The sequence below is a fragment of the Sciurus vulgaris genome, assembly GCF_902686455.1.
Source record: "Sciurus vulgaris genome assembly, chromosome: 3".
NCBI classification, from domain to species: domain Eukaryota; kingdom Metazoa; phylum Chordata; class Mammalia; order Rodentia; family Sciuridae; genus Sciurus; species Sciurus vulgaris.
The window spans coordinates 155,349,861-155,373,933 of NC_136463.1; the positions used below are offsets into that span (position 1 = coordinate 155,349,861).

The following is a 24,073-nucleotide window of genomic DNA, read 5'->3' on the forward strand; positions in this document are numbered from 1 at the left end:
TTTTGTAATACAGTTCTGGGGAGGAATTCTTTTTAGAATTTGTTTGAATTCTTTTTCAATTTGTTTGTTTATACATCTATATACACATACTAGGGATTGAACTCAGGGGCACTTAACCACTGAGCCACATCCCCGCCCCAGCTCTTTAATTTTTATTTTTAGACAGGGTCTCATTAGGGTCCTTACAGTCTCACTAAATTGCTGAGGCTGGCTTTGAACCTGTAATCCTCCTGCTTCAGCCTCCTGAGTTTCTGGGATTACAGCCTTATAGGGGTAACATTTAATTTTGGTTCAAAGTTAGTGTTTTGCATCAGATTGATTGTAAATATTCATTTGTTAATACTGATCTCTAAGGACACTTGATATATCATCTTTATCATGATTTGTTGTGTGCTTAGTGGCATTGCGGAGCTGTGAGAATGCCACATGAGGACTTTGCTGTGTGTACTTAATTCTCCCTTTATAGTACAAAAGTAGTCGTATATAATATATAAGTGAATATTGCCATGTCCCAGTAAAATTTTATTTATGGACATTGAAATTTGAATTTTGTTATTATATTTCACAGAATTTTTTTTGAGTTTTTTCAAAACCATTAAAAAATGTCTAAACTATTTTTAGCTCACCAACCATATGAAAAAAACAGGTGTAGACCAGATTTGGCCTGTGGCCTATAGTTTCCCCAAACCCAGCTATAAGCTATGAAAAGTCCAAAAATCTAATGCATTTATTTTTATGTAGTTCAGCATTTTATTATTTCAAAAAATCTGTAACTTAGTTTTAAATTTTATTTCCATATCTTTTTTCTGACTGTAAGCTCCCTACAAAAATTTAAACAGCACAGAAATGCCTATAAAAATTAAGACCCTAATTCTTTCCCCAAAAAGTTAGTTGCATATTTTTTTCAGACTCTTCCTATAATTACTGCTAACTACTTTTTTAAACCAGAGGTGAGATCATGCCTTTTGTAAATATATGAGAACTTGCTTAGTTTATCATGAATGATTCTTTACGCCAGAACATGTCAATCTCTGTGCTTATTCTTTCGAATGGCCTATTATATTATACTGTATGACTCTACTATAATGCATTCAGTTTTCTTTTCATTTTGGACATTTGTTGTATCCTGTTTTCTGCAATTCATTTTAAGTGTTCTTTATAAATAAGTACAATCTTAGACTTGATCATTAATTTTGAAATACTTTAATGCCACTCTGAGATTTGAGAGGTCAGTCTTAAAAGATGTGCACACTGAATATAGTTCTAGTGAGATCCATTTATTAACAAAACATGTTTTCTACTTTTGGTGTCAACTATAAGAGTGAGACTGATTAGAATTATCTCTAATAGAAAATTATACATAGATTGATTTGCAGTGGTTAAACTACATGTGTGATCTTGACTGGCATTTGATGTTTATCAGAACTTGGCACATAGCGGGATTGGGGGATGTAATTCAATGGTAGAGCATCTAGCAGGAGTGAGGTGTGAGGCCCTGGGTTCAGTCACCACCACCACCACCCCCCAAAAAAAAAAAAATTGGTATGGATTGTTGCAGAATATAAATTCTCATTAATGAAACATGTTAATCAAATTAGTTATTAACTAGAAATTGGATGTTTGCAGTGTTTTCATTTCCCTTTTTTATATAACCTTTCCTTATATATTACATTTGCTTTATTGCCATTCTTTTTCTATAGAAATTCACATTGACTGTCTTATAGTTAACATCCATGTAGTGATAAATATCCCTTTTATTTACTCTGAAATTAAAACTACTCCTTTTGCAAAACTTGTGGTTGATTCTTTCAGTTGATTTGGTTTATGTGTTCTGAGGATAATCTCAGCAGCAAGGGATCAGTGAGCTTTGCTTGAGAGCTCTTTTGGGCTGGTACTAAGTTATCACAAAGCGGTTGTATTGTGCTATCCTCTGTGAAGTTTGAATGAATCATCATTCTGTTCATGATTACAGTAGAATAATAATTAGGCACTTTAAATGTTGTTACTAATGATATGAAAAATTGTCACCAATTTTTTTGGCCATGATTTTGACTTCCTATGTGATTTTTTTTTTTTTAATTATTCCTGCATAGTTCCCTGAAAAGTATAAAACAAGGGTTTAACATGTAAACAAAAAAAAAAAAAAAGAGAGAGAGATCCAGGTAGGCATTTATTAGATGCCAAGGAGTGGTTCTGTAGAAAATTACTGGGCCCACCCCTAGAAATTTTGACTTGGTAGGCCTAGGGTGAGGTCCTGGAGTATACATTTCTTTTAGGAGAATGCTAAAGTGATTCTTTGGCTCTAAGACATACTTTGAGAAACTTTAGATGTGTGCATGTCTGTTCTGATTGAGACTGAATTGAGCATTCGATTTTCTTTACTTGAAGAGAAGGAATTGCTCAATTCTTTATTTGCAGGTAGAAATCTGACAGGCATAGAACTGGAGTAAGCCTTCAAACTCTCCCTCTCACCACAGGGGGGCAACATGAATATAGTGGAAAGAAACCTGATTTCAGATCTTGATTACCATAACTAGCTATTGAACAAGAGGCAAATAACCTCTCCAAGTACGAGCTTACCTCTTTCCTCTACCCCATATTTGCCATGCCCCATTTTACAAATGAGGATAATACCTATTTCACAGAATGTGCTTGTGCCTAAATGAATGGTTAAAGAAAGGTATTGATGATTAAATTAGGGCTAGAGCTCTATAAGGTCCCTTGACATTCTGTGGTTGGTTGTGTTTCACATTTAATATAGAACTGATATTCTTTTCCTCTTCCCTTTTCCCTCTAGTAGGTGTTGCCTTTTTTTAGAGTCTTCCTTCCCTGTCTGTGTGTTCTTTAGATCTTTCCCATTACTTCTCAGTAGTTGCCCTCTCTTGCTCTGGTCTAGGGAGCCCTCACAACCTCAAGGTCTCTGATAAGCTGCATGAGAAGTGAGTTAAGTGTGGTTCTGAAAATACACAGCTCCACCCAGTTTAGGGTCATAATAGTCAAGGGCATTTTAGATCATCATAAAGCAGCTTGAGAGTTCCTGGGACTAGAGAGCTTTAGAAGAAAGTTATCAGTTGAGTTGTGGTGTTACATACCTATAATCCCAACTGCTTGAGAGTCAGGAAGATTGCAAGTTTAAAGCCAGCCTCAGCAATTTAGCAAGACCCTGTCTCAAAATTAAAAGGCCTGGGGGTGTGGTTCAGTGGTTATGCACCCTGGGTTCAATCCCCAGTACTCCATGATCCCCCGAAAAGAAGAAAGTTAACAGGTAGCACTTCGATTACTGACACACATGTTCATGGTATTTACAAAGTGTCAGCTTTTAAACATTACTCCCTAGGCTAAAATAAGAGTCCTAATTTTTTTCAGTCCTTTCACCCTTATCCCACTTCTCATGCCGTTATCTAGTATTTTTTTTTTAAACCACTTAGTTACTATTATTTTTACAGTAAATATTTATATTTATCCATTAGTTTGTTAATTTATTTGCTTGTCAGTGCTGCTTCTTAAACCCTGATCCTATCTTTTCAATTTCCTTCTTTTGGTGGTACCTTTCTTTAAAAAAGTAATATTTTTCAGAGGGTGTCTTTGCTTGGTAAATTTTGTCAGTCATCTGAGATTGAATGTTTCATCCTTGCTTTTTGAATGATATGTAGCTAGGTATAAAATTCTAGATAAAAGGTTTTTTTCCTGATTACATTGTTATTCAAGTATCTTCTGCCCTCTGGGTTTTTGTTTTGTTTTGTTTTGTTTTTTTTGTAATGGGATTAAAACCAGGGTCTTGCCCATTAACTTGTTCCTTTTTGTTGCTTATTTTTTTATATTTAAGTTGAATAACTTCTATATAGTTTAGTTTAAAACTTAGTTTCTGCTTGTTCTCTTCTAAGCTTTTTAAATTTTCTTTTCAGTCATAGAGGAACACAACACTTTATTTTATTTATTTTTATGTGGTGCTAAGGATCAACCCAGTGCCTCACACTTGTAGGCAAGTGCTCTATTACACTGAGCTACAAACCCAGCCCTTCCTAAGCTCTTATTTAAAAGTAAATATTTTTCCCTTAAATCTAGGTGACAAAACTCGACCTCCTTCTTCGAGCCCCTCCAGTATTATCCGTCGCACTTCTTCGCTGGACACACTTGCAGCTCCATACCTTGCAGGGCACTGGCCTCGTGATAGTCATGGGCAAGCTACACCTTGCATGAGGGACAAAGCTACACAGGTAGGTTTATTTTAATTCTTAACTTGAAATGTTTCGCTCTGAAAGTCATTTCTCAAATTATTTGTTCTACTCTTTGTACAGATTGCTGAAACATTTGTGTATATTAGTAAAAGATGGAGACGGTTGGCAAGTCACCGGAGAAGTCCGCTTTATTACAAGATGAGGCTTACATATATACTCTTGGGGCTTCCGGGTTAAGGGAGAAAGTGACGTGTGAGTTTCTGATTGGTCCGGCTTGCCGCCGGTGGGAAAATAGGTGGCGGGAAGCCGAGACTTATGGGAAGAAGAAGCCGCTCAGGGGCCATCTTTGGTGTGGATCGGACTGCATATGGAACCTTACATTCCCCCCTCTTTGGTTTATGGGAATTCGGGACGTTGATTTTCAATCTGGCTGCTTCCTGCTGATCAGGGGCGTCGTCAAGGGGCCCGGGGCAGGGGGGTTGGTTGTGAGGGGAGAACAAAGCGTTGGCTATTATATTGCATAATAAGCCATGTCAGATCAGAGTACTTCGTCCCCCATAAAGCCCATAAAACTCCCTTGGAGCCATAAGTCCTCAATTTGGTCTAGGAATTCATTGTAGTCATTAGTCGGGTGGAGGAGCCATGCATCAGTGTCCAAGGTCCGTAGAAAGGATATTAGCCTTGGAAGAAGTTGGGGGAAGTCCATCATAGCAGGACGTCACCAGGCATTGTTCCCAGTAGGTAGCAGTTGATAGTTCCTGAGGAGAAGCTGGTTAAAGGCTTGGTTAGAAATTTTTTGTACTTGGTCTCTAACGAACCTTATGAGACAGGGGAGGAAGAAAATGATGCAAAGAACTCCAATAAGTGGACCTAATAGAGGGAGGCAATTTTTCCCTGTGGTGGTCACTGCTCCCGGGGTTGAGGCCCCTTTGCAAGTTGCACGGGGTTGTCCATATAGGGTTTTAATGAGTTTCAGTTTGTTGACAGGTGGACCAAATCCAGCTAGGGTCAGGGAAAAGAAGGGGGAAAAAGCAGAAAGGTAGGATGTTATCATTCCTCCTGAATGGGTGAGAGGCGTGAGAGACGGAGTTTCAAAGGATTAGAGGGATCCACGGAACTGATGTAGATGTTCGGCTTGCCCGTATTTATAGGGTCAGGATCCAGAGGAGTAGGGGGTGAGTCTCCTTGGTCAGCCGGGCAGGGTTTTAACCTGGAAATATGGATCCAAGGAGTGGTCTCGTTAGAAGGTAGGATGAGTTTAGCTGCGGTGGGGGTACTAAGGACTACTGGGTATGGTCCCAGCCATTTAGGAGATAAGGGTTCAGGTGTGGTTGGTGGAGTATAATAGGCAAGATCCCCTGGGTTCAAGGAGGGAGGAGGGGAGGTTGCAAGAGGACGGGGAAGTAACCAGTCTTGATGTTTCCAAAGTTCAGCTCTAAGGTGAGAAAGGAGAGGAAGGCTGAGGGTATTTGGGATGTTTAGGGAGGTAGGAACGATTCCGGGGGGTACAGGAGATCTTCCATACATCACCTCAAAAGGGGACAAATTGGTAGGTTTCTTTGGAAGTAAGCGTAGTTAAAAGAGTGCCAGAGGGAGGAGGTGAATCGAGTCTAAGTGGAGTTCTAGGGAAAGTTTGGTGAGAGTCTCCTTTATGGACCGATTTGCTCTTTCAACCTTACCTGAGGCCTGAGGACGATATGGGCAGTGTAGATGCCAGGGTAAGGCTAGAGATTGAGAGAGAGATTGGATTACTTGAGCTGTGAATTCCGGTCCGTTGTCCGATTGAAGGGAGGTAGGCATCATCCCAAAGCGTGGGATAATGGAGGTAAGGAGGTGATTGGCGACAGTGGAGGCCCTTTTGTTGGTAGTAGGAAATGCCTCAATCCAGCCACTAAAGGTATCTAGGAAAACTAGGAGGTACTGGTGTCGGCGAACAGGAGGCATGTGTGTGAAATCAACTTGCCAGTCTGCCGCCGGAATGGAACCGCGGGCTTGATGTGAGGGATATGGGTAAGGAGCTGTAGTGGTGTTAGGGTTGGTTCTTTGGCATATAACACAAGTTTGAGAAAGTTGTTTTAGCATTTCTCTATCTTGGGATGTGAGAGGAAAGAAGGATAGAGTCGGTGTATAAGTTTAGGGTTTTAAGTTCAGCTTGCTGATTGGTGGTACCCGGAGGGAGAGGTTGGGCTTCTATAGTGGCTGTTAGGGAGACTATGGCATAACCAGCTTTGGGGGCTGTTGGCTAGACAGTTGTGAAGTGGAGGCTCTGGGGTAGGGTGAACAGGAAGAAGAGTGGCTGGGTTGAGAGGAGAACAGGATTGAAAGGATATAGAAGGGTTTTCTAAAAAGGAAGTAATTAGGGCTAAAACTCGTGAAGGGGGTAAAGTATGCAGGGACTTGTAAGCTAGGAGATCCTTTAGATGGTGTGGAGAGCATATAGTTAAGGGGGCTCCAAAAGTAAGTTTAAAAGTTTCCTGCTGTAGTTTTTGGGCAGCTGCAAGGACCCTGAGACAAGGGGCCCATCCCCTTACTGTGGGGTCAAGTTGTTTTGATAAATAGGCTACTGGGGCAAATGTGGGGCCCTGCATTTGTCCCAGTACCCCTAGGGCCTGTCCCTGATTTTCATGAACATAGAGAAGAAAGGACCTTGTTAAATCTGGTAAGTGTAATGCAGGGGCAGATAGGAGTTTGAGACGTAGGTTATTAAAAGGCATTTTAGGGGAGGAGGGGAGTGGTTCATTTGGGTCTCCTTTAGAGAGATCGTAAAGGGGTTTGGCTAAAAGAGAAAAGTTAGGGATCCGAGCACAAAAATACCCTGCTAAGCCCAAAAAAGAGAGAATTTCAGCCTTGGTTTTAGGTACGGGCCAGGACGAAAGGGCTTGTTTCCTGTCAGTTGTAATGGATTTATGTTGTGGTGTGAGTAAGAACCCTAGGTAAGTGACTTGGGAGGCTGAGATTTGAGCTTTAGAAGGTGTCACTTTGTATCCATGTTGGGCCAAAAAGTTAAGCAAGGCAGCCGTGTCCCATTGAGAGATATCCCAAGAAGGGCTACAGAGAAGGAGATCATCAACATACTGCAAAAGTGTGGAAAGAGGACAAGTGGGGTAGAAATTTTTGAGGTCATGGGAGAGGGTCTGTCCAAATAGATGTGGGCTGTCCCTAAAACCCTGAGGAAGAACCGTCCAAGTGAGCTGTTCGGAGTGTCGTGTGTGGGGGTCAGTCCATGTGAAGGCAAAAAGGTCCTGTGAGGAAGGGTCTAGAAGTACGGAAAAGAAGGCATCCTTCAAGTCCAGAACTGAGAAGTGAGTGGAAGAAGCTGGGATGAGAGAGAGTAGAGTGTAGGGATTGGGAACAAGAGGGTGGATGGGTATGACAGCGGCATTTATGGAGCGGAGGTCCTGTACCAAACGGTAGGAACCATTGGGTTTTTTTATACCCAGAATGGGGGTGTTATAGGGGGACTGAGTGGGACGTAGATATCCTTTGTGAAGAAGGTCAGAAATAATGGGAGAAAGTTCGAGAAGGGTAGAGGTGGTTAAGGGATACTGAGGCTGATGAATAAATTTGGTAGGGTCCCGTAATTGGATGGAGACTGGGGGACACTGAGCTATGGAGGGATTGTCCGTGTCCCAAACTGAGGGGTTAACAAGGTGGGAGATACGTGGATGTGAGGAGGTAGGATCCTGCAATAGGGCCATAAAAAAGGAAGTAGAGGCATCGAAAAGTGGGAAGGAAATAGACGCCTTGAATTGGGAAAGAATGTCCCGTCCCAACAAGGGAATTGGGCATTGAGGCATGACTAAAAAGGAGTGGATAAAATGTGAAGAGGAATTCTTAAGGCGACACAGAAGTGGGGGAGTTCTGAGTGGATATATGCGTTTCCCTCCTACCCCGACAATAGGAGTGGAACTAGGAGTGGTGGCACCATGGAACTCTGTCAAAAGTGAGAAGGTTGCTCCTGTATCTAATAAAAAGGTGACAGACCGGCCATCCACTACAAGGGTTACCCTAGGCTCGCGAGTGGTGATATTGAGGGTCGGGTGTGGCCCAGGGCTCCGTCAGTCCTCTTCAGCTAATCCCACTATCGGAGGACAAGAGGGGGGCATTCTAGCGATTGGCTCTTCACCCCTTCGGGAGAAGGGGCAATCGGAGCCCCAATGTCCTGTTTGTTTACATTTGGGACAGGGTTTATTGGGGGGCCGTGGCTGAGGACAGGAGCGTGACCAATGACCCTCTTTTCCACATTTAAAGCAAGCTCCAGGAGGGGCCCTTGTAGGGATCAGGAATTTCTGTGAATGGGGAACAGGATGAGGAGTCCCCCTGATCATTTGAGCAACCATTAGTAAATCAGTTTGCCTGGCCTTATGCCTTAGGCGTTCTTTTTCGTCATCTCGTCCATGGAAAACCTTAAAGGCCAGCGACAGAATCTCACTTTGAGGAGTTGCCGGTCCATGTTCCAATTTTTTTAATTTGGCCTTAATGTCGGGGTAGGACTGAGCTAGGAAACTGGTCATAAGGATATGACGGCCCTCATCTGTGTCCGGGTCCAGTGTGGTATATTGCCTGAGGGCCTGAGTAAGCCTCTCTAGAAACTCAGTGGGGGTTTTATCCTTTTTTTGGATAATTTCCTGGACCTTCTGAAAATTAACTACTTTGCGGGCTGCCTTCTTTAGGCCCACAACGAGACACGAGGCAAACTGATCTCGGGCTTGTATGCCTTGATTTGTATTGTAATCCCATTGTGGATCGATTTCTGGGACCGCTCCAGGCCCTAGAGGGAAAGTAGGGTCTGTGCGATATGTTTCATTCGCATGAGTTTGAGCTGCATCCCAAACTCGTCGCCGTTCCTCGGTCAGGAGGGTGTTGGCGAGGAGCATAAATATATCTTTAAAAGTTAAGCTGTAGGCTTGTAAAATCCATTGGAATTCCTTTATGTAAGTGGTAGGATCGGAGGAATAGGAGCCCAATTTGTGCTCCATCTGAGATAAATCAGCCAGGGAGAAGGGGACGTGGACACGGACAATACCTTCAGCTCCAGCTACCTCCCTTAATGGGGCCATAAAAGTGGGAGGGGCCGGAGGGGGTCCATGGGAGCGCGTGAGCGGCGGGCTGAAGGAAATAGGTGGAGCGGTGGGTGTAGGAGCTATGGGCGCCGGAGCCAAGGTGGCGGGGGGGGGAGGGGAGGAAGGTGGCTCCGGGAGTATAGGGTTGAGAGGAGGGGCCCTATAAGGGGGAGGCTCATCGGCCGGGTCAAAAGAATCAAGAGAGGAGGATGGGGGAGGGGAGGACGACATAAGGGATCTCCTTCCACTTGTTCAGGCGCTGGCAATAGTTGAAAAGGTCCCTTAAAAGATTTGGATCTAAAGAGCCTTCAGGGGGCCATTTGTTCTGGTTATCTAGAGGGTAATGGGGCCAATCCTGAGTGCAGAATTTTGTCAATAATTTGGGTTTAAGGGAAAGAGGTCCTAAATTTTTGAGGAGACACTGGAGGGGCGTGTCTGCCACCGGGGAAGATGGGGAGGTCCCCATGGTTAGAGGGAAGAAGGGTATAGGGAGCGGAAGACCTCGGGCGAGGAGGGAGCAGTCTGCGAGGTAAAGGGCGTCCCCAATGCCTCGAGAGAGACCCGGAGGGGGATCAATCTACAAGGTAAAGGGCGTCCCCAATGCCTTGAGAAGGATCCGGAGGTTCCGGAGACGGAACGGAAGGGAAAGCGCGATGGAGATCGTCACCTCGATCGCTATTCCCAAAGGGGTAAGGAACCTGGATGGCCACGAGGTTACCAGTACTGGATTTAGGCAGTTGGAGAGGAAAGGTGACTGGGGTTCCCCGGGGATAGATTAAGCTCCTCACTCCTCATAAAGTGTCTTCTATTGGCCTCTTTTGTGTTCTGATGGAAGGGCACAGGGGTCCACTGTGACCATGAAGGTCGTGGTGGGAGGTTGTCCCCCCTTAACTCAGCGTCGGGAGGCTACCGGACGGTCACGGCTAGTACTCCCGCGTATAGCTGAGGTAAGGTGTGCTCCTCCAAGGGGAAACTTACGAATTTTCGAAGCCGGTGTTGAGTGTCGAGAGCCAGCGCCGGAGCAAGAGGACGAGGGTGGCCTGCCAACAGAGGAACGGAGTGCCGTTGAAGGCTAACTCCGTCCCGGGTTTCGGCACCAATAAAAGATGGAGATGGTTGGCAAGTCACCGGAGAAGTCCGCTTTATTACAAGATGAGGCTTACATATATACTCTTGGGGCTTCCGGGTTAAGGGAGAAAGTGACGTGTGGGTTTCTGATTGGTCCGGCTTGCCGCCGGTGGGAAAATAGGTGGCGGGAAGCCGAGACTTATGGGAAGAAGAAGCCGCTCAGGGGCCATCTTTGGTGTGGATCGGACTGCATATGGAACCTTACAATTAGAATTTTCTGAGGCTTACCAAAAGTGTATCTAGATTGGTTCTATAACTTGGCTATTGTGAATTGTTTTGTTTTAAACATCGGTGTGGCTGTATCCCTGTAGTGTGCTGATTTTCGTTTTTTAAGGATCAGTTCCTTTTATTCTGTACCTACGAATGGAATTACTGGGTCATATGGCAATTTTGGGTTTACCTTTTTAGAGGAACTGTCAGACTGTTTTCACATGAGTTACACCAGAAACACATGAGGGGTTTAGTTTCTCTACATCTTCACTAGCACTTACTGTTTTCCCTTAAAAAAAAAAAATTATTATAGTCTCCTGATAAGTGTGAAGTGGTATCTCATTGTGGTTTTGCTTTGTGTTTTCGTATATGACTAATATTGTTGAATACCATTTTTTCTTTTTTTCTTTTCTTTTTTTTTTTTGATTCCAGGGATTGAACCCAGGAGTACTTAATCACTGAGCCACATTCCCAGTGCTCCCTTCTTTTTTAATATATACGTATATTTTATTTTGAGACATGGCCTCTCTAAGTTGCTGAGGCTGGCTTTGAACTCGATGATCCTCCTGCCTTGGCTTCCCAAGCTACTGGGATTACAGGTGTGCACCCTCACACCTGGTTGTTGAGCACCTTTTTATGTGCTTTTTGGCTATTTGTATATCTTCTTTAGAGTCCAAACATGGTTCTTAATATTAATGAAGACATTTTGTTCTTTTTTTAACTTCCTTACCTCAGGTGTATGTACCTAATTGGTAGCTTATCTGACTGCATGAATTGGTGGCTCATGTGATTGGTACCTGGTTTTCTTTCCTATTTCTTTTGTTTTATTTCTTATGGCATAAACCAGTCATCTTTTGCTTATAAAAATCTTATTTTCTCTTAGAATATTCATGTCTCAGGACGACTTTCTTTTCCTTTTTCTTTTTACTGTCACAGGTTGATGTCAATATTTTGTGAAAGTGCTTTATTTTTGCAGTTTATCGATTGGCTTTTCCAATTTGTGGAAAAGATCTGAGTTTAGAAACTTTATAAGATAGCCTATAATTAAAACCTAGTAAAATTAAATATTTGATAAATTAGAAACTAATACAAAGTCAAATTATTGAAGTTAGTTATTTATAAATCTACAAACTTGTTTAGGGGTTGTTTCTTTTATTGCAAGAAAAATCTGGAATTTATTGCAGAAAATTAAAACATATTTGGGCTGAGATTGTGGCTCAGTGGTAAAGTGCTTGCCTAGCATGTGTGAGACTCTGGGTTCAATTATCAGCACTGCATTCAAATAAATAAAGGCCCATCAACAACAAAAAATATTTTAAAAAATATCTTGATGTTATGGAAAAACTGAAGAGGTGGAATAATTTTTGTTTTTTAAATTATTCTTTGAATAACAGTTGCTGTTTTGAATAAACCCTGAGTCACTGAAATTAGAATATAATACTAGGAGGAAAGGAAAATGTTAAAAGTATTTTCCTAGACTTAATTCCATTGATCTGAGTAAGTTCTGTTGTTGCCTCTCAATAGCTTTGCCTTTCCTGGGTAAGCCTAGGCTTCTAAAAGAGTCCTGTTTCTAGACCTTTTTTTTGCTTGTTTTTATTTTTACAGTAGGAACCAATCCAAAAGTTATACATCATATTTTATTTCTTTTTAATCTCCTTTCATCTAAGAACAGCACAGTCTAATACTTTTTTTCTTAATAATATTAGAATTTTAAAAACGAATTATCTTGCACATTTGTAAATGAACTTTTTCCTTTTGCATTTATCAGGTAGTTTGTGGGATAATGTTTGGCACATGAATATCCTGTTCCCTAGTAACTTTTTACCTATGAGTTTTAGTACTTATTGATTATCCATCAGTTATTTTTCTTAGTTTGCAAAAAAGGAAAAATAACGGGAAAGGTGATTTTATTTATACATGAAGTACAATATTTTATACATTCTTCTGCAACCTTGTTTTTTAAATAATGTATTAAGGATTATTCTATCTGTAGAGATTTTCCCTTATCTCTAGGGATTTTTTTCCTCTTTATATAGAGCCAATTTCTTTCCCCCAAGCTCTATTTGAGAACCTTAGCAAGTAAGATCTGTATTAAATATGAAACTATTCAGCCCGAGATGCACAACTATAAGCAAACAGTTCTTGAATTTGGAACTATATCTACAAAAAGATATTCATCATGACTTTAGCCCAAAGTTTTAATATAAATAATAATATAAAATATGTGAAAATTATGTCTATGTGTGAATACGCTTCAGTGAAACTCACTTTTCTGTGTAATTATTATATGCCAATAAAAAATGTGAAAGTTGTTTTTTTTTATTTTAGAGTAGAAAATTAATATGGACATTTATACATAGAGAATAGTTTCCTGTTGTTGCCCTTTTTGCTTTATCTCTCACTCAGACAGGTTAGCTCATAGACTACTGTCAAGAATCAGGCTTTGTTTCTTCCCACCTATGTTTATAAAGTTCTGTTATTACTTATATTTGATTAGGACTCACAAAAAAATATTTTCATAAAATGAAATTTATTGTTTCCATCCTGTTTTTAAGTGAAATTATGACTCTTAGCCAATTTTTTTGATCAAAGAATTCTTAACATTCTTCCATGACCATAGAAGATTAAAAAAAAAAAAAGTTTGAGTACTTGGCATAATAGAATGAAAATTGCAACTAACACTTACTGAATGTTTTGTCTTTGGCACTGTGTTTAAAAATTAAACCTTTTGCATATATTAACTCCTTTAATTCATCTTATAACTTTAGTGAATAGATTGTTATTCCTGTTTATAAAATGGAGAAATTAAAAGTCATATAGAGTAAGTAACTTGTCTAAGATTACAGAGACATTGTATAACTGAGATGGATGGGACTTAACCATGTGTTTAACATCAGCATATGAACCATGCATACTGTGCTGCATATTATCAAGAATGATTTAAAATTAAATAATTTCTAGTATTGAGATCATTCATTACTTTGATTTTGGTTTTAGTTTAATTTTGATATTTTCAACGAAACCCAGGGGCACTTAACACTAAGCCACATCCCCAGCCCTTTTTATTTCTTACTTTAACACAGGGTCTTGCTGAGTTGCTGAGGCTGGCCTTGAACTTGATATTCTCCTGCCTCAGCCTTCTGAGTCACTGGGATTAAAGCTCTGTGCCACTGTAGCTGGCATGAATTGGTCTTTGTGACAGGTGTTAACAACTGACTACAGAGCCAGTGGACCTCACATGAAAAATCATAAGCACAATAGGGGTTACCCCTGGGATGACATATCAGTTGCTGGTCCTGAACTGAAAGTAGAGTTTAGGGTAGAACAGGGCGGAGAGTAGTGGGTGGTTGACTGAATTGCAATCCTTTCTTCTGAATTGGTGTTTAAGGTTCATTGTCAGAATGGAGTTCTCTTAGCTATAAAGAGATTCAAGTTTAGGTAGTGACTAATTAGGAACACAAGTGATTTTGGAAAATCTGTTCTTTTTGTCTTTGAAACTAGACCATTTTCTAATTAGTGATTGGTAGGTTAAGAGTGCAAAGGATACTCAAAACTGTGAGCAGTATTTTTTTAGTGCTTCTTGTCGATTTGAATGGGCTATATATATTCATGTAGTACAAAATTAAAGAAGTCTAGAAGGGTATATGGTTAAGAATCTTCCTCTCAGGGGCTGGGGCTATAGCTCAGTTGGTAGAGTGCTTACCTCACAAGCACGAGGCCCTGGGTTCAATCCTCAGTGCTGCCAAAAAAAAAAAAAAAAAAAAAATCTTCCTCTCACAGGCAGCCTTTGATAATCAGTTTCTTTGGTTACCATGTAAATTCTTCCAGAGATAATTCTTCTAGGTGTCCCATATAAGGCAATTGCTATATAGACCATACTGAACGTTGAGACTTTTCTTAACTATAGCTGGAGATTATTTCATATTTTTACATTGTGAATTTTCTCACTCATTTTTTATAGCTTCAAATCTGTTGTAAAGATATGCCATGATTTATTTAGTGAAGTCTAAATAAATTGAGTATATTTACATTATTTCAATCTTTCAAGAACACTGCTGTAAGGAATCATATGAAATGTCATTTTGCACATTAAAATATACATTTCATATGTTTGCAGGATAAATTACCAAAAGTAGGGCTGTAGTATCAAACAGTATGTGTGTTTATAACTTTAATAACAGTTGCCAAATCTCCATCCATGAAGGCTGCACTAGTTTACACTTTGACGAGCAATGTAGGAGAGTTTGTTATCAAATTGCCTAGTCTTCCTAAAGTTTTAACTTGCATATCTCTTATTATCCATGAGGTTGAGTATATTTTCTTTTTCTTTTTTTTTTTTAAACCATGGCCTCAGGCTGGGGAGATAGCTTAGTCGGTAGAGTGCTTGCTTTGTAAGCACAAGGCCCTGGGTTCGATCCCCAGCACCCAAAAAAAAAAAAAAAAAAAAAGAGCAAAGTAAAACCATGGCCTCTGCAATTTTTATTCATATTTATTTATTTTGTTCCTATTTATTTTGTTCCTATTTATTTATTTTGTTCCTTTGCCCAGGCTGGTCTTGAACTTCTGGCTTCAAATGATCTCCCCACCTTAGCCACCCAAACACCTGGTACTACGTCATGTGCCAGTGTGTCAGCACAGCATATTTTCATGTGCCAAGAGTTCTGATACACTATTTTTAAATTCTGGGTTTGGTATAACCACTAAAGAACATTTTTGAGGCTATTCTTTTTACATTCCTAAAGCAAGAGTAGACAGTATAAAGATTAAGATTTTGAGCTCTAGAACCAGGTTCATTTCTTGGCTTTCCCACTTCATATCTGTGAGATGGGCAACTTATCTAACCCCTCATTGTCAGTTTCCTTATCTGCAAAACTTCTAGAAATTTGTCCATGTATTAAATCAGATAAAGCATAAGAAAGCAGAGTACCTAGCACATAATAAGAACATAAGAATGTTAGCTGTTATTAGCATGCCTCTGTTTTGTTCAATAAGTGCTATAATAATAAGTTATTGCTAACTTAGTAATAAAAATGAAAGAAATATGCTAAATATAATTGATGCTGGGAGAATTGTGAATAATTTTTGGTATTTTAAATATGTTCTAATACCTCACTTTTTTGATAATATATTTTTATAGTAGGAAAAAATGTGACATACATTATCATTAAGTAATTTTTGTTAAAATGCTTCCCACCCCTCTTTTTTAACATTATAGACGGAGAGTGCATGGGCTGAAGAGTACTCTGAAAAGAAGAAAGGGTCTCACAAACGATCAGCATCATGGGGCAGTACGGATCAACTTAAGGAGGTCAGAAAAGTGTTCCAAGGAACTGGAAATTTTACCCTTCCATTTGGCTAGTTTTTTAAAGTTGTAGGCAGCAAGAATTTGTTTTTTTCCACTGATTATTATTATTTTTTAAATGAAAAAGAACAACAGAAAAACAGTTATTGTGTTGATTGGATAGTTTTTTTCTTTCTTTCTTTCTTTTTTTTTTTGATACTGGGGATTGAACCCAGTACCCAGTATAGAGGCACTTAACCACTGAGCCACATACATCCCCAGACCTTTTTTAAAATTTTATTTGGAAATCGGCTCTCCCTGAGTTGTGTAGGGCCTCACTAAATTGCTGAGGCTGGCTTTGAACTCTCATTCCTCCTACCTCAGCCGTGGGAGCTGGCTGGGATTACAGATGTGTGCCACCACGCCCGACTTGGATAAAGATTTGAATAGGGAAATGTACATATTACTTACCTGATGATGTGAGAACTTTTTCTTTTCTTTTTTTTTGTAGGAGAGTCCCTAACTGTCAATACGGTATAAACATCAGATTTATAAAATTATAATGATTCACATTTATTACTTTTCTGTGATGTTTCTGAAATTTGGTAATTCAGTCTAACCAAGTGGATTATGGCTTTGTGCTATGATTACTGTTTTCTTTGCCTATAATTAATGACATTTGCATTTTATACATAATGTGTAAATAAAAGGAAAAATTCAGGCAGAGGATAATAACAGGATAATCATTGAAACTGCATTTGTTTTTTAAAGATTATATCTGTGAATACATTTCATGGCTTGACAAGATCTTTAAATGCTATTTAATTTTTGGAGCCAATAAAAGTTAGGTACTCAGTAAAGAAATCTGAATCAAGATTGACTTTTGTGGTAAGCACAATGAGAGAATAATTATTATTATTTTTTAATTCTTTTTTTTTTTTGTGGTACTGGGAATCGACCTCTGGGCCTTGTACTTGCGAGGCAAGCACTCTACCAGCTGAGCTATCTCCCCAGCACCTTATTTTTAAATTCTTGAAGCTGTAATTTATTTTAAGTGCCAAAAACTTCATTTATTTAGTACTTAGGAAGCTTGAAGACTGAGAACAATGTGGGGATATAGTTGTTTCTTTTGAAAAAGAAACCAATTGTATATATGTATAAAAATTGTATAATAAATTGGATATTGCAATCTGTTTTTTTGTTATTGCTGTTTTATTTATTTATTTATTTTAGTTGTAGATGGACACAGTAACTTTATTTTTACATGGTGCTGAGGATGGAACCCAATGCCTCACACATGCTGGGCAAGTGCTCTACCAGTGAGCCACAACCCCAGCCCCTACAGTCTGGTTTTTAAAGTTCAAATGACTTACTAAGTGTAGTTTTACTGGTTCTTATTAAGCAAGGATATATTTTTACTTAGTGTGGAAATCACTCTGGTATACTTGTTTTTCTCTTTTTCAGATTGCCAAATTACGCCAGCAGTTGCAGAGAAGTAAACACAGCAGTCGGCATCATCGAGATAAAGAAAGACAGTCTCCCTTCCATGGCAACCATGCAGCTATTAACCAGAGTCAGGTAGGAGCACAGAAACCACAAAATCCAGACAAGAAATTTGTTCTGGTAATTTGTTACTTTGTAGGTGATTATTTAAAACAAAAATATCCAAAAACATGTTTAAAACAATAATTTAAATACTGACTTGGCAACCTTCATAAAAAAACAATATTAAGTTGACAAATGACTTTTTCTGTAGTATGAGATATGACTTACAAAAGCTGATTTTGTATTTTGATTTGCCATTTTTGTTCTTTAATGATTCAGTATGTTGGAGGCAGAATAATGCAGAGACATTACCACTGGATATAGAATAAAAACCCTGGATGAGTAGCTTATCCTTTCTGAATTTCAGTTTCCTCATCTGAAGATTGGGAATAATAATACCTGTCTCATGAAGTCTTTTAGAAGGGAAAAATCCTTTGATCACTTTAATTCCTTACATACAGTCCCATGAACTACTCTTGATGGCTAGCACAGGGAACACTTATTTTTAACTGAATTGAAATTGGCTGGAGTCCCTTGGCAGGGTAGGAGTAAGTTCATTTCAGGTCCTTGATTGAATCTTTGAAATCCCAAAAGTGAAGCTTTGGGAATGAGGAATCCTAAATTCAATTTTCTTTCTCAACAATAAGGAAGTAGACCCAGCAGGTAGAGGGAAACTAGACAGCTTTTAGTTCTGTGACTTTCTTTTTTTTTTTTTTTTTATTGTAAACAAATGGGATACATGTTGTTTCTCTGTTTGTACATGGCGTAAAGGCATACCATTTGTGTAATCATAAATTTACATAGAGTAATGTTGTTTGATTCATTCTGTTATTTTTTCCATTCCCCCCATCCTTCCCACCCCTCTTTACCCTCTATACAGTACTTCCTTCCTCCATACTTGCCACCCTCCCTAACCCTAACTCTAACCCTAACACTAAACCTTCCCTCCCCCCCATTATGTGTCATCCTCCACTTATTAGCGATATCATTCGTCCTTTGGCTCTTTGAGATTGGCTTATCTCACTTAGCATGATATTCTCCAATTTCATCCATTTGCCTGCAAATGCCATGATTTTATCATTCTTTATGGCTGACTAATATTCCATTGTATATATATACCACAGTTTATTTATCCACTCATCAATTGAAGGGCATCTAGGTTGGTTCCACAGTCTGGCTATTGTGAATTGAGCAGCTATGAACATTGATGTGGCTGTGTCTCTGTAGTATGCTGATTTTAAGTCCTTTGGGTATAGGCCAAGGAGTGGGATAGCTGGGTCAAATGGCGGGTCCATTCCAAGTTTTCTAAGGAATCTCCACACTGCTTTCCAGAGTGGCTGCACTAATTTGCAACCCCACCAGCAATGTATGAGTGTACCTTTCTCCCCACATCCTCGCCAACACCTGTTGTTGCTCGTATTCTTGATAATCGCCATTCTAATTGGAGTGAGATGGAATCTTAGGGTGGTTTTGATTTGCATTTCTCTTATTACTAGAGATGTTGAACATTTTTCCATATGTTTGTTGATTGCTTGTACATCTTCTTCTGTGAAGTGTCTATTCATTTCCTTAGCCCATTTGTCGACTGGATTATTTGAATTCTTGGAGTAAAGTTTTTTGAGTTCTTTATAGATTCTGGAGATTAGTGCTCTATCTGAAGTATGATTGCAAAGATATTCTCCCATTCTGTAGGCTCTTTCTTCACATTGCTGATAGTTTCCTTTGCTGAGAGAAAGCTTTTTAGTTTGAATCTATCCCAGTGGTTGATTCTAGCTTTTATTTCTTGTGCTATGGGAGTCCTGTTAAGGAAGTCTGATCCTCGACCAACAAGGTGAAGATTTGGACCTACTTTTTCTTCTATAATCTGCAGGGTCTCTGGTCTGATTCCGAGGTCCTTAATCCATTTTGAATTTAGTTTCGTGCATGGTGAGAGATATGGGTTTAGTTTCATTCTGTTGCATATGGATTTCCAATTCTCCCAGCACCATTTGTTGAAGAGGCTATCTTTTCTCCATTGCATATTTTTGGCACCTTTGTCTAGTATGAGAAAATTGTATTTATTTGGGTTTGTGTCCGTGTCCTCTATTCTATACCATTGATCTACCTTTCTATTTTGGTACCAATACCATGCCGTTTTTGTTACTATTGCTTTGTAGTAGAGTTGAAGATCTGGTATTGCAATACCCCCTGTTTCACTCTTCCTGCTAAGTATTGCTTTAGCTATTCTGGGTTTCTTATTCTTCCAGATGAATTTCATAATTGCTTGCTCTATTTCTGTGAGATATGTCATTGGGATTTTAATTGGAATTGCATTGAATTTGTATAGCACTTTAGGTAGTATGGCCATTTTGACAATATTAATTCTTCCTATCCAAGAACATGGAAGATCTTTCCATCTTCTAAGGTGTTCTTAAATTTCTTTCTTTAGTGTTGTATAGTTCTCATTGTAGAGGTCTTTCACCTCTTTTGTGAGATTGATTCCCAAGTATTTTATTTTTTTCGAGGCTATTGTGAATGGGGTAGTTTTCCTAATTTCTCTTTCTGAAGATTCATCACTTATGTATAAAAATGCGTTGGATTTATGGGCATTGATCTTGTAACCTGCTACTTTACTGAATTCACTTATGAGTTCTAAGAGTTTTCTGGTGGAATTTCCAGGTTCCTCTAAATATATAATCATGTCATCAGCGAACAGGGATAGTTTGAGTTCTTCTTTCCCAATTCGTATCCCTTTAATCTCTTTGGTTTGTCTAATTGCTCTGGCCAGAGTCTCATTCTGTGACTTTCATAACATTTTTTTTAGGACTGGTATTTGCAAACTGTGGCCTGCAAACCTAGTGGTCCACCACCTGTTTTTTGTAAATAAGGTTTTTCAGGAATAAATCACTCTTACTATTTGTATGTTGTCTATGATTCCTTTCTTGGTACGATGTCATTGAGTAGTTTTAACAAAACCTAAAATATTTATTGCTTGACCCTTTATAGGAAAAGTTCACCAACCACTTTTATGGGATAATAGTTTCTAATGATTACTAAGTGTATGTGGGTTGTTTGCAGTAGAAGGTATGGGGAAAGGTACACATTTTTAAAATTATGTTTTGTCCTAAAATATTGTGGTCAGTTTTGATTTTTTTACAAATTTATAGGCTGGTTGGTAACTTTATTCCATATATAAGATATTTTAAGCTGGGACTGGTGACAGACACCTAAATCCAAGCTACTTGGGAGGCTGAAACAGAAGAGTCATAAGTTCGAGACCAGCCTGGGCAACTTGGTGAAATAAATCTGTCTCAAAATAAAAAAATAAAAGGGCTGGGGATACAGCTCAGTGGTAGATCATCCCTCGGTTCAATCCCTAGTACTGGGGAGATCTACACATATACACACAATTAGACATTAACACATTTAAAAACCTACACAAACTGGATTTTTTTCTGAAGAAGTAGAAATGTAAACTTTACAAAATCAGTGAAAATTTTATATTGACTAATAAGTATCAAAGTTAGAATATTAATTAAAAACTATACCTCTTGGGCTGAGATTGTAGCTCAGTGGTAGAGCGCTTGCCTAGCATGTGTGAGTCACTGGGTTCGATTCTCAGCACCACATATAAATAAATAAATAATACTAAAAGGATATTTAAAAAAAAAAAAAAACTATACCTCTTCACCCTCAAGGCTGAAGACCTAGATGGTTTCACAGATCTATCTTTCCTCTCCCTCTCATTCATCCATAAATAACCTGTGTGTATGTCTGAAAGATAAAGAAACTTTTTATTCCCAGTCTGTTTTTACTCCAAGTAGGGTAAAGATTAAGATTGAATTTTATTGAATTAAGGGGTGTTGATAGGAGTTAATAAGTTTTTAAGTGATTTAAGTTTCACTAACGTCAGTAATTCCATAGTAGTAAAATTGTCCAGAAATTTTTCCCTTGAAACTTGAATTTTTTCATTTATTAGTGATATTAAAGCATACCAAAAATTCGTGTTTAATTCAAAAACATGATTTTGCATAGAGCACCTTGAAAAATAAATTTACCTAGCTTGACTTTTGCACACTTGATACATCAAGTGTCTTGACTGCTTACCTTGTTTTACTGATTAACACCTAACCACAAATCGGACACATATGCATTATTATAGTTATGACACTGGTATTTGTGTTTAATTAAAACTCTCAAACTACAAACATGAAAATTTTTTCTATTAAGTTGGAGATGTGGCTTTATTTTAGTAGATTCTTTCTAGTGGAAAAACATAGACTAATGTGTACTTTCAAGACCATTCATTCATTCACCCAGCATTTATTGAATATCTACCCTGTGACTGGTACTATAGTACTCATTAGGGAATGTAGTGATAAAGAAATACTATCACGTCCTCATCAAGTCTCATTAGAGGGATATAAGGAAATAGTTAATTATAAAATTGTGTATTTGAGTGTGTTGATAGGGAGAGTTTAGAGTGAACTGAGAATGAAGCCATCTAGAAAGGTTTCTCAGAGAAGGTGATATCTGATCTCTGAAAGATAAGTAGATATTAGCCAGTGTTTTAGTAGTAGTAGTCTTGGCTCTGGTTTAGGGGTAGTAGTAAAAGATGAGGTTGGAGAAGTAAATAGTAGCCAAACCTAAAAGGCTCCATGTCCTGGTAGTTAACACATTGGAACTTCATCTTTGGGGCACCAGGGGACAGTTTTTTTAATTATAGGAGACCGGCACATGATCAGATATGCATTTTATAATAGTCAATATGGGCTCAGACTAGAGAAAGAATTTGGAGGAGTATAAGTTTAGAGGCGTGGAAATCGTTTGAGAATAGGACTTAGTAATCCAAGTAAGAAATGTTGGTGACCTCAGGTAAGGTAGAAACTTTGAAAGTAGTGAAAATGGACAAACTCAAGTGATATTTAGAAGGTGATAATATATAGTTGAACTCTATTGAACTGCCTACCAAATGGCAAACACCCTACTCAGCACTTATGTATTGTAGGCATTTCATTCTCATTATACTGCACTCTCAAGGCCAAGAGAGATTAGGTATCTTTGAAGATCGTATGAGCCAGAATTGGGATTCTGACCTCAGAGTTTTGAGGTTTTACTTTATCTGTGGTTGACAAGGTATGGGGAAAATGCAGAGATGAGTAAAGTAGGAGACCAGTTCTAGCCTTCACATATGATGTTAAAAATATGCCTACCTCAGTACCTCAATATGTAACTCAAAATAGATCAAAGACCTAAAGTAAGAGCTAAAACTAAAAGCTCATAGAAGAAGAGGAGCAAAAATGTGAGTGATACTGGATTAAGCAATAGTTTCTTAGGTGTGACACCAAAAGCACAAGCAAGAAAAGAAAAAGTAGATAAATTGATCGTCTGAGTGTTTTTATTGCTGTGGTCAAAAACTCCCAACAAGAATAACTTAGAGAATGAGAAGTTTATTTGGGGCTCAAGGTTTCAGAGGTATCGGTTCATAGATGGCCAACTATATTGCTCTGGGCCTAGGGTGGGGCAGTGCATCTTGGGGGAAGGACCCAGCAGAGGAAAGCTGTCAGCTCATGGCAGGGTCAGGAAGCAGAGAGAAGGGGAATGGGGAACAGGGAGGGAGAGAGGGAGGAAGGAACCAAAGGGAAGATGCGGCCTTCCAGGGCATGTCCCTAATGACCCACCTCTTCTAACCATGCCCCATCTGCCTAGTTACCACCAGTCAGTTCATTCAGACTAGGATGGACCTGTCAGGTCCCATTTCTTATAATCTCATCATTTCACCTCTGAATATCCACGTATTCACAGGAGCTTTTGGGGGACACCTCACATCATAACCATAACATTGACCTTCATCAAAACTGAAAACTGTGTGCCTCAAAGAACATCAATAAGAACGTAAAAAGAAAACTCAGAATAGGAGAAAATATTTACATATTTATCTAATAAAGAAGTGTTATCTAGAATATATAAAGAACTGTTGCAACTCAATAATAAAAAAAGACAATCCAATTTTAATATGGACAAAGTATCTGAATAGAGAGTTCACCAAGGAAGATACACAGTCAGTAAGCATGTGAAAAAGGTGCTCAATATAATTTGGCAACAGGGAAATGCAGTTCAAAATTCCAGTGAGATACTCTCTTTTATTTTTGGTGGAGGGGGAATACTAGGGATTGAACTCAGGGGCACTTGACCACTGAGCCACATCCCCAGCCCAATTTTACATTTTTTTTTTTTTTTTTTTATTTAGAGTTAGGATCTCACTGAGTTGCTTAGCACCTTTCTTTGTACTGAACCACTGAACCTGAACCACTGAAATGAGATACCACTAGGATGGCTGTAATTTAAAAGATAGATAATGCCAGGCACATTGACTCACACCTGAAATCCTGGCTATTCAGAAGGCTGTTATAGGAGGATCACCAAGCTGAGGCCAGCCTGGGTAATTTAGCAAGACCCTGTCTCAAAAATAAAATTAAGGGCTGGGGTTGTGGCTCAGTGGTTGAGCACTTGCATAACATGTATAGGGCACTGAGTTCGATCCTTAGCACCACATAAATAAATAAAAATAAAGGTATTATGTCCATCTACAACAACAAAAAAAATAAATAAAATTAATAAAAGGGCCGAGGATATAGCTCAGTGTTAGAGTGCTTGCCTAGCATGCATGAGCCCCTGGATTCAGTCCC

The 24,073-nt window shown here is 39.0% G+C and overlaps 1 protein-coding gene across 1 annotated transcript in view; it reads left to right on the forward strand.

Moving 5' to 3' along the window:
* Positions 1-24,073, forward strand: part of FAM117B (family with sequence similarity 117 member B) — a 125,063-nt gene that overhangs the window by 70,215 nt on the left and 30,775 nt on the right. The window contains exons 2-4 of the mRNA XM_079130597.1: positions 4,066-4,217; positions 15,795-15,887; positions 17,325-17,438. Of these exons, the coding sequence (XP_078986723.1) occupies positions 4,066-4,217; positions 15,795-15,887; positions 17,325-17,438 (359 nt within the window). The remainder of the gene's footprint in view (positions 1-4,065; positions 4,218-15,794; positions 15,888-17,324; positions 17,439-24,073) is intronic.